Source organism: Sinocyclocheilus anshuiensis, unplaced genomic scaffold (genome assembly GCF_001515605.1).
Source record: "Sinocyclocheilus anshuiensis isolate Anshui unplaced genomic scaffold, SAMN03320099.WGS_v1.1 scaffold253, whole genome shotgun sequence".
In the NCBI taxonomy this organism is placed as follows: domain Eukaryota; kingdom Metazoa; phylum Chordata; class Actinopteri; order Cypriniformes; family Cyprinidae; genus Sinocyclocheilus; species Sinocyclocheilus anshuiensis.
Window position 1 is genome coordinate 1,488,333 of NW_015537969.1, and position 11,176 is coordinate 1,499,508.

General features: G+C 41.4%; 1 protein-coding gene across 1 annotated transcript; it reads left to right on the forward strand.

Annotated features, from left to right (window-relative positions):
• Nucleotides 1–8,270: 8,270 nt before the first annotated feature.
• Nucleotides 8,271–10,042, forward strand: LOC107670237 (granulins-like). Its single transcript, XM_016462777.1, has 5 exons — nucleotides 8,271–8,384; nucleotides 8,480–8,662; nucleotides 8,760–8,897; nucleotides 9,599–9,728; nucleotides 9,886–10,042. The coding sequence occupies exons 1-5, from the start codon at nucleotides 8,286–8,288 to the stop codon at nucleotides 9,897–9,899; spliced, it is 564 nt and encodes a 187-aa protein (XP_016318263.1). The 5' UTR covers nucleotides 8,271–8,285; the 3' UTR covers nucleotides 9,900–10,042.
• Nucleotides 10,043–11,176: the final 1,134 nt, after the last annotated feature.

Genomic DNA, 11,176 nt, shown 5'->3' on the forward strand with positions numbered 1-11,176 from the left:
GTTTTACATTTTGCATGATCATGGGAACTTGTATATAAAAATAAAAATGAAAGGAGTATAAATGTTGAACTGATCAATTTATTGAATGGATAGAGTCAGAAAGATAATGGGGTTTCACAACCAGATCCTTTAAAAAAAACTGATAACATTTTATATTTAATTCCCAAACATAAGGAAGGAAGGAAGGAAGAAAATAAAGAAAGAAAGAAAGACTTCAGCAAGGTCTATTAAAGGGGGTCATATGATGTGAAGTTTTCCTTTCTCTTTGGAGTGTTACAAGCTGTTTGTGAATAGATAAGATCCCTGAAGTTGCAAAGACTAAAGTCTCAAACCCAAAGAGATATACTTTATAAAAGTTAAGACTCGTCCACGCCCTCCTAAAACGCCTCGTTTAAACACGCCCCCACATGTCTACGTCACTGTGTGGGACGATTTGCATAACACCGCCCAAATGTATACGCAAAGAAAGAAGGCGTAACTTTGATTCTCGCTGTAGTATTGTTGCCACCGCCATGTTGTGGAGACGCTGTGTGTTTCATTGCGAAACGAAACTACTTTGTTTTGTCTTCCAAAAGAGGATAGACATCAGTGGTTAAGTTGTATTTACAACACTGTTCCAGAACAGTTCAAACCAAATATTCAGATGTGTGCAGCACATTTTACGGAGGACAAGGACTGTTTCCTGATCCTGGGAGAGTAGCCTACGATGCCGGTGTTCTGACAAATAATGCTGACTCACAGCCTGTAAGTACGCTTTCATATTTAAAGGATTTGCCACTGACTATTCAAACGCGAGTTTTGAGCAGTGTAGAGCAGTGCTAGTTGTTTGTCATTTCTCCGATCACAAATGAAGACAAGGTTTTATGTTTACACGGCGCGATGCAAAGCAACGCGTAAAAAGACAGTAGGCTATAGGTCATTATAATCAGTAATAATGTCCCCACTGGATGCTACAAATGCCTCGTTTATAATGGGTTTTATTGGTTTTGTCTCGTCACACTGGAGCACGGCATCACAGTATGGTAAGGGGCGTAACATTTCCGTCACACGCTTGAGGAATTCGGCCAGTCACAACGCACTAGATAACTGGCCAATTAGAGCACACCTCGCTTTTCAGAACGAAAAGAAAAGTCCGCGCTTTTTTTCAACGGTCCCACTTGCAACTTCCAGAGAAACAGAGACGTGCATCATGTAAGTTACAGACAGAATAGGCTATAATAATAATTCTACGAGTTAGAGGTTTGTTGCAGCAAAACTGAAATAGGTGCTTTTTGGAACAACAAGGTTTTGGTGAGTTTTATTTAGTTTTTGTCGAATTAGAATGAAGTGTGTCCGCTACTGCCTACTGGCGCGGACGAGCCGTGGGGCCGCCATCTTATGGTGCGTTCACACCAGACGCGAATAGAGCGTCTGGCGCGAGTGATTTCAATGTTAAGTCAATGCAAAGACGCGTTACGCGCGTCAGAAGTCTACCAAAGCAAACAATTTGTGTGCAACCAATGTCCACTATTCAACTGAGTAAATCCAATGAATTATTTTTTTCAGTGTGGAAAATAATGTGTTTTTTTAACCTTTAACCGCATAAACACATTTCATTACACCAAATACACAAAATAATGTTCTTTTTTAGCAACGTCATATATCCCCTTTAAATTGATATAAAGGGACAGAGAAGACATGTATAATGTTACAAAATTTATTTTTTATCAGAGATAGACAGGCGAGTGATAGGGGCTGGCAGCAAACAGAGTACACAACAGTCCAAAAAACAGGGCACGAGAGTCAAAAGGCAGGCAACGGAGAATCCAAAAACAAGAGAAACAGTCCAAGGTCAAACACAGTAATCCAATAGAGAATATGATGACGCTCAGAAATGTCAGCCGGAGCAAAAACAAGACTTCGCGAAGAGTGAGTGTGAGACAGAGGCTTAAGTAGTCCCATAAACAAGCATCAGGTGAGCTCAAAGTCATCAAATTCAGGTACGGGGTGATGGGAAATGGAGTTTGAGGGGAAAAGTCAATACTCGGGTGATGGCGACCTCTGGTGATGATAAGGGGAACCACAGAGGCTGGATTCGTTACAGATCCCCCTCCCTGCGAGCATCTCCTGATGTGAGAAGGCAAACGACGCCGGGGTCTTCCGCGAGGACGAGGGGCCGGTTTATCCGGATGGGTCCTGTGGAAGTCAGTGGTAAGCGATGGGTCAAGAATGTCCTTGGCTTCTACCCAGGACCTCTCCTCTGGTTCATACCCCTCCCAGTCCACGAGATATTGCAGAACTCCTCCGCCGAGAGTCTAGGATCTCCTGAACCTGATATGCCTCCTCACCGTCGATGATGAGGGGAGGGGGCCCCTGGTTCCGGGCCTCATCTAGGTCATCCGCCCTTCTCGGAGCACCAGCGGCCTTGAGCAAAGAGACATGAAAGGTGGGTGAGATATGATATTGAGGAGGTAAAGCTAAACGGTAAGAAACGGGTTATTTGTTTAATGACTTTGAATGTACCCACGTACCTGGGAATTAGTTTACGGCAGGGTAGGCGGAGCCGAAGATCTCGAGTGGAGAGCCAGACCCATGATCCCGGGACATATTCAGGGTTGGGACGTCGGTGACGATCTGCTTTTTCCTTCTGTCTCCTGACGGCACGCTGGAGATGTGTATGAGCCTAGTTCCAGGTAGTTTCACTCCTCCTGAGCCAGTCATTAACTGCAGGTAAGTCTGTGGGTTCCCTGGACCAGGGAAAGAGAGGTGGTTGGAATCCAAGTACGTATTGGAAGGGTGTGAGTCCTGTAGATGTTTGCGCAGGGAATTTTGTGCATATTCTGCCCAGAAGAGGTATCTGCTCCAATCAGCCTGATTGCAGTGACAGTAAGACCTTAGGAAGCAAGTGATTTCTTGATTGAGGCATTCAGTTTGCCCGTTGGATTCAGGATGGTAGCCAGAAGTAAGACTGATGTTGACGTTGAGGAATTTGAAAAAAGCTGCCCGTACCCGAGAGGTGAACTGAGGGCCTCTGTCTGAGACAATATCATTGGGAAGTCCATAGAAGCGGAATACATAACTGCATAAAACCTCTGCTGTTTCTAGGGGTGTGGGTAATTTGGGTAATGGTATCAGACGACAGGACTTGGATAAGCGATCAATGACAGTGAGAATGGTGGTATTGCCTTTGGAGTTGGGGAGGTCAGTGATAAAATCTATGGCAATGTGGGACCAGGGTCTCTGAGAAATGGGTAGTGGTTGTAGCAAACCCGCAGGCATCAGCTTAGAGGATTTGGAAGTGTTGCAGGTTACACAATTCTTAATGAATGCAATGATGTCAGTGCAAAGTGAGGGCCACCAGAATTTATTGGAGAGAAGTTGGATAGATGCAGTTATTCCCAGATATCCGGAGCTGGGAAGATCATGAACTTGTTGAATGACTCGGTTCCTCAAGGAAGGAGGTACAAAGGTCCTGTTGGGTGAACATTCAGCAGGTATAGGATCTGTGCCCTGCATCTCCGCAATCTCAGTCATGACATCCCACTGCACAGGTGCTATGATGAGAGTGGTAGGTAAGATGGGTTCAGATGAAAGGGGCTGATATGCTGACTCAAATTGACGAGAGAGTGCATCTGCTTTGGTGTTTTTGGAACCTGGACGATAAGTTACTGTGAACTGAAACCGTGTGAAGAAAAGAGCCCACCTGGCCTGTCTGTGATTGAGTCTTTTTGCACTGCGGAGATATTCCAGATTGCGATGGTCAGTGAGAACTGAGAAGGAAAATTTGGATCCCTCAAGCCAGTGTCGCCACTCCTCAAAAGCCGCCTTCATTGCCAATAGCTCACGGTTTCCCACATCATAATTCTGTTCTGCTTGATTTAGCTTGCGTGAGAAGGCACAGGGGAAAAGTTTGGGTGGACTGCCATGACGTTGCGAAAGAACTGCCCCTACACCTGTGCTGGAGGCATCTATCTCTACCACAAACTCACGATCAGGATCAGGGTGATGCAATATGGGTGCAGTGGAGAAACGTTCTTTGAGGTGGTTAAAGGCTTTGTCAGCTGCTGGTGACCAGGATAAGCGACTTCCCCTCCTCTTAATCATTGACGTTAGAGGGGCTGCAATGGAGCTGAAGTCTCTAATGAACTGTCTGTAAAAGTTAACAAAGCCAAGGAATCTCTGCATCTCTTTGACAGTCGTAGGTCAGGCCAGTTCAAGATAGCTTGCACTTTATGGTCATCCATTGCCACTCCCTCAGGGCTGACTACATATCCCAGGAACGTGGTAGAAGTCTGGTGAAACTCACATTTCTCTGCCTTGGCGTATAACTGATGGGAGATTAAACGTTGTAGAACAGCTCGGACATGGCTAATGAGTGCAAGGGATATATTTTGACGGTGGCTGCTTCAAGTGCCATTGGTTCCAGAATCTGAAGACACTGTGTGAAACACTTAGCTGACCAGTGAGTGATTTGACCCTCAGTCCATGAGATCTGTGGTTCGTGTAGCTGAAGCCAGGGGAGTCCAAGTACAACTGGGTTGTTGGGAGCTTGTATGATGTAGAAACAAATGATTTCTGAATGCATGACGCCAGTAGTCAGGCAGATGTCATTGGTGGTGTATTGGACCTGACCGGCGCCCAGAGGTCTCCCGTCTAGCGCTGCCACTGCCAAGTGAGATTTACAGGGTATGAGAGGGAGGTCATGAATTTTGGCAAAGTCAGCATCAATAAAATTTCCTGCTGCTCCAGAATCGATTCAAGTCATTGTCTCTATCACACTATCATTAACGGCTAGTTTAACAGGCACTTTGACACACTTTGAAGTACAAGATGACTGACTCACCGCAGAGGAAGCGTGCTGCTTTGGTTTTGTAGGGCAGGAGACTTTCACATGACCAGCTTGGCCGCAGTAGAGACAGAGGTTTTGGCGATACGACGATCTCTTTCCTCTGGAGAGATGCGTGTGTCCCACTTACATAGCTTCTTGTTCAGGAACAACCGGAGGGCTTGGTGAACGGAACGTTGAAACCCTGCTGGGTCTCCTAGAGCGAATCAGATTGTCGATGCGAATGGCTAGAGATCAATCAGTTGATCCAAAGTTTTTCCCTCGTCTCGACAAGCGAGTTCAGCCTGTAACTCCAGATTCAGTCCCTTGCGAAAATGCAGCTTTAAGGGATCAGACCATCCAGTTTGTGCAGCCAGTGTGCGAAATATCAGGGCAAACTCTGCTGCCGTATTTTCCCCCTGTCGCAACTTGAGAATCTGTTCACCCGCTCAATCTCCTCCCACAGAGAAATCAAACACCTCTCGAAAGCACCGCAAAAAAACTCTCAAACAAGGGAAAGGCTGGTCGATTGAAATTCCACATGGCGGTGGCCCAGTCTAATGCTTTGCCAGTCAAGAGAGAGCATACAAAAGCAATGCGACCTTCTTCTGTGGGGTATAACACAGGTTGTTGCGAGACAAACAAGGAGCACTGTAGCAAAAATCCCTTACATTTAGCTGGTGTGCCGTCGAATTTCTCCGGGTAAGCCAAGCGGGGACTGGCCGTGGAATGACTCGGAGGAGGAGCTTGGGTCTAATGGCGGCGAGTCAGACTCAGATGAAGGTAGCCGTGTCTCTTGCAAAGTCTTTACTAACTCCTCTGTGAGAGACGTGAGGCGTGCTAGCTGTTGTTGATGAGCGGCCAGCACTTTGGCCTGGGCAGAGACTTCGGTAGTGAGTCTGTAGATCGCTGCTGGATCGAGTTCTGGTGAAGTCTTCTGTAATGATGAGTCAACGGAGTGAGGATCCAATTGCAGCTTTTAATAAAAGTAGACAGTCGTACAGGCAATGATCGATAAACAGTAACAGGGTCATGAGAGATGAGACAAAGGCAGAGGAACAAGACAGGCGAGTGATCGGGGCTGGCAGCAAGCAGAGTAAACAACAGTCCAAAAAACAGGGCAAGAGAGTCAAAAGGCAGGCAGCGGAGAATCCAAAAACGAGAGAAACAGTCCAAGGTCAAACACAGTAATCCAATAGAGAATATGATAACAGCCGGAGCAAAAACAAGACTTTGCGAAGAGTGAGTGTGAGACAGAGGCTTAAGTAGTCCCATAAACAAGCATCAGGTGAGCTTGTAATCAAAGTAAGGTACGGGGTGATGGGAAATGGAGTTTGAGGGGAAAAGTCAATACTCGGGTGATGGCGACCTCTGGTGACGATAAGGGGGAACCACAGAGGCCGGATTCGTTACAGTTAAAGTTAACCTGTTTGCTGTATGCAGTGGTGGAAGCTATGATTGAGACATCATTCAAGCTCTGATTTCCTCCTCTTTGGATTAAATGTATAAATGCAGCAGAAAAATCAGAAATAAAGTTTGCACTTGATGCTAACAGAGTTGTACTCTGCAGGTCCTGAACATGAGGTTGTGTGACAGACTGACAACTGCAAGACAGTAACCATGGAAACAAAAGGTTTAATATACCACAATCATATGTCCCTATAGAGTTAAATAAAAATAAAAACAAAACCACAATCTACATTAAAAAAGTGAAGTGAAAGTGTAGGAAGTTGGTGTGGTTTTGAAATATATGTTTTTGTTCCAAATGTTACATAATCAGTGAACGGGAACCTCAGTTTAAAAATATCCTGTTTGCAAATATTGTATCAGAGCTGGGAAATTTTTAATTTAGAAATCATTTTAATGCAATCTTCTCATCTCCCTTGGCATAAATACAAAATAAAGTTTTGATCAAACTTTACTTGCTAGGACATTTTAATCAACCCAGGAATCTTATGATGCAAACATACATATCAAATACCAATAGTATCAAATACTATTTAACATCAAAGCAAAATATGCAACCAGTAATACAACTATCATGTTACAATGACCTACATACTTATGCATACATACATACATATATGTGCATACAGTCATATGATTTTAATCATGTTTTCCAACAGTAATTAAACAGGTGAATATTTTCAAGCTGCAAATAATAAACAGTGTACAATAAAAATGCATATGACTTTTGAAACAATGATTTAAGAAAAAAAAAATTTGAGTTCCAAGCACATTCCGTAGCATGTTCTCAATAATACAATAAAAACAATTTAAAAGTATCCCTCTGTTTGTAAAAAGAAACATATAGGGCAATAAGTTCTGGGTGGTTTAAGATGGCTTCGGTGGAGTTGGGGGCCACAGTGGAGTGGGGAGCCAAGGCGAATCCAGCAGGGAACCAAGATGCTGCCAGCAGAAATGACCTCCAGGGTGGAGCAGAAAACAGATTCCTTCAGATTTATATGTAGCAGCAGGTAATACAAAAGTTTGGCACCTGTAAGATTTATATATATATATATATATATATATATATATATACACACATATATACATGTGACCCTGGACCACAAAACCAGTCATAAGGGTAATTTTTTTGCAATTGAGATTTATACATCTGAATAAATAAGCTTTCCATTGATGTATGGTTTGTTTGGATAGGACAATATTTGGCCGAGATCTGGAATCTGGAATCTGAGGGTGCAAAAAAATCAAAATATTGAGAAAATCGCCTTTAAAGTTGTCCAAATGAAGTTCTTAGCAATGCATATTGCTAATCAAAAATTACGTTTTAATATATTTACAGTAGGAAATTTACAAAATATCTTCATGGAACATGATCTTTACTTAATATCCTAAGGATTTTTGGCATAAAAGAAAAATCAATAATTTTGACACATACAATGTATTTTTGGCTATTGCTACAAATATACCCCAGCGACTTAAGACTAGTTTTGTGGTCCAGGGTCACACACACACACACACACACACACACACATACATATATGTGTGTGTGTGTGTGTGTGTGTGTGTATATAATGCTTTTTTTTTATTTAATAATTTTATTCACCAAGGACACCACAATTGATCAGTAAAATGACTAGAATGATTTGTGAAGAATCATGTGACACTGAAGACTGGAGTAATGACAGGAAAATTCTGGAATAAACACAGGAATAAAGTACATTTTTAAAATACATCAAACAGTTATTTAATTACAATAATATATTTTGTAACTGATTAATTATTTTTAATTACTAATAACAAATACATTTTAAATATATGCCTTGGGTGCGAGGAAGTGATCTTCTCACTACCTCTGTAAGGTTCTGCCTTATTCTCATGCCTGTTCTTTCATTTCCTATTACATCATGATCATGCAGATACTTTTATATATGTTCAGAAACTCATGAAGTGGTATCTAAATGTCCGGGTTAAAATGTGACTGAACAGGTTTCCTGTTTTTACAGTAGGAGGAGCCATGTGTATAAATATAAGAGGTACAGTAAGAACATCACAGGACAGCACAGCCAGCAGCAAAACAATCCACACCAGAGGAGATACAGTCCCAGCCAGCAAGGTAAATGTTCTTATTCTCAAAAAAGAAAAAAAGAAAGATAGCAATAAAAAGCTATAATATAATATAATAATAATTTTTTCATTTCATGTTTTCAGATGGTTCCAGTGTTGGTGTTACTCATGGCAGCTCTTGTAGCTGCAGATGAGCCAATGACGGCTCTGTCAGAGCCAGCAGAGTCTGTTTCTGTGGTTCACTGTGATGCTTCTACTATATGTCCTGATGGAACAACGTGCTGTCTGAGTCCTTATGGCGTGTGGTACTGCTGCCCATTCTCAATGGTCAGTGAGTCACAGTAAAATGTGTAACTGTTTTATTACACTCTATTAAGTTATAGGTTTCATGTTTAACCTTTGCTCATTCTTCCCACTCTTTCAGGGTCAGTGCTGCAGAGATGGAATTCATTGCTGTCGTCATGGTTATCACTGCGATTCGACATCGACCCACTGTTTGAGGGGGTGGTTGAGACTGCCATCTTCTCCCAAGCCGGCCACCAAAGCTATCCAGAAACCTCAGGTGAGTCAGCACTGCGTACTGTATATGACGCCAAAGTAATGCAAACTATGCAACCAGTAACTCAAAATATGCAACTAGTAATGCAACCCAAGCGACCTATCGTGAAAACAGTGGTTTTCAATCCTGGTCCTGGGGACTCATTGCTCTGCACATTTTGTATGTATATCTTATCTGACACATTCAGTGCCGTTTATGGAGCTCTCATCTAATGAGCTGATGATCCAAATCAGGTGAGGTAAATAAGGGTGACACACAAAATGTGCAGAGTGGTGGGTTCCCAGGACCGGATTGAAAACCACTGCGTCACAATGACCTATATGCATGACAGTCATGTGACTTTTAATCACCATTTCCGGCAGTAATAAAACGTGGTTAAATATTTTCAAGCTGCAAATAATGAACAGTATACAATAAAAAAGCATGTGATTTTTGAAGCAGTTGAAGAAATTGTTAGGGTTCAAAACACGTTCTGTAGCACGTTCTCAATAAACAGGCACTTCAATTTCAGCATTCATTTATAAAATGAAACAATAGGGCAATGACTTCTGGGTGGTTTAAAGCAGATATTGTATTATATTATATTATATTATATTATTCAGACATATTTGAATAAAAATGTTTGAATAATAAAGCTGTAAAAAATGTAAATGGTTATTTTCTAAGCAGGTGAACCTCTGGTTCTTTTTTTTTTTTTTTTGCAGTCTGTGCCGTTTGACCAGGCTCTCAATTGGCAGAGCCAGACTGAGAAGGTTCATTGTGATGGAAATATCTACTGCCCAACTGAGCAGTTCTGCTGCAAGTCAGCAGCTGGCCAGTGGGGGTGCTGCAGCGGTAAAACTAAATTTATGTTGCTGTATTAATCATGCCTAATAATGACACTCAAATAAATGTTGATGAACATAGGTTTTAATATAACCCATAAATATAATATAAACTCATGCAGTGTGAAGTTTTGTGTTTGCTCATGTTATATTTCTTTCTTTTCCAGAGATGGTGTTGTAAGTAAATATCCCACGTGACCTGGGTGCAGCTCTTATCAAAGACTGTCAAAGTGCAAGAGGCTTTCAAATGTCAGTTACTGTTGAAGAAAAGCAATAATATACATCTAAACTCAAACAATGCAAAATAAAAATAAAAAAAAATTGTCAAATGTCATTGTCATTTAATAAATAAATTGTTTTTGAGAGTGTTTTTATTTGTTTGTATTTTTTATGATCCATTCCATAGGCTATGTGATATTTTGTTCTTGAATGAATCTTATGAATGATTCTTTTAAGGGAACAAATTGAACATAATAATATATCAACAACACTAGAGTGGAATGAGCTCATGTGATCAAACACTTGATGTTTGTGATACATTTTTGGTGATTTAATGACTTGTTAACACACACCACTCTCACTGGTCGCCACCAACTGACTTATCTAAAAAAAGGGTCACTGAATCAGCTTTCAACAAATCTGAAGGTGATTCAATATATTCAAGTCACGGGGATGAATCAAAATCCCCACAATTTCCATGCAGGACAATAACCATAGACATCACGGGAGACCCACCCCCCTCAATTGTTAGATATGGTGAAATTGTCCCCCCATTAGTTAACATTTTTGATTCTGCTCTGCTGCACTCCATTATGTGGTGATTTGTTTTATCAGCATGAAAACAGTTTAAAATGTAAAATTTATAGGGTGCATAAACTGCATCCATCCATCATAACAAAGTGCTCCACATGGGTTAATTAAGGCCTCCTGAAGTGAATCGATGCATTATTGTAAGAAAAATATCCATATTTAAATCCATAATCTCTTTACCCGAGACGATAAGCCATGCTGTTTCCCCATCCTTTTCCCCCGATGACTCAGCTATGTGTTCACAAACAGTGAATGTATGTACTAATAGTAAAGTCAAGGCATGCAAGTTCAAATTTTCTTTGTTTTGACATTAAATAACTTACTTGTGGTGGGGAAATATTAAGTAGGTTGAGTTTTCCCAAAGAAGTCACGACACGGAGTAAATAACAGATGGTTGGTCTGTGTTGTAATGCGAGTTAAAATAATCTGCACCCAAAAATAAATCTTGTCAGTTACTTGTCTGAGTAAAAACTTACTTGTCCAGGTTTGTTTAATTGTGGTAATTTATTCTGAAGCAATATCCTCATCAGTGTTATTTGTGACATTTGCCCCTTAAATTGATTTCCAGGGCAGTTTTTTTAAAGGGGTCATATGATGCGATTTCAATTTTTCCTTTCTCTTTGGAGTGTTACAAGCTCTTGGTGCATA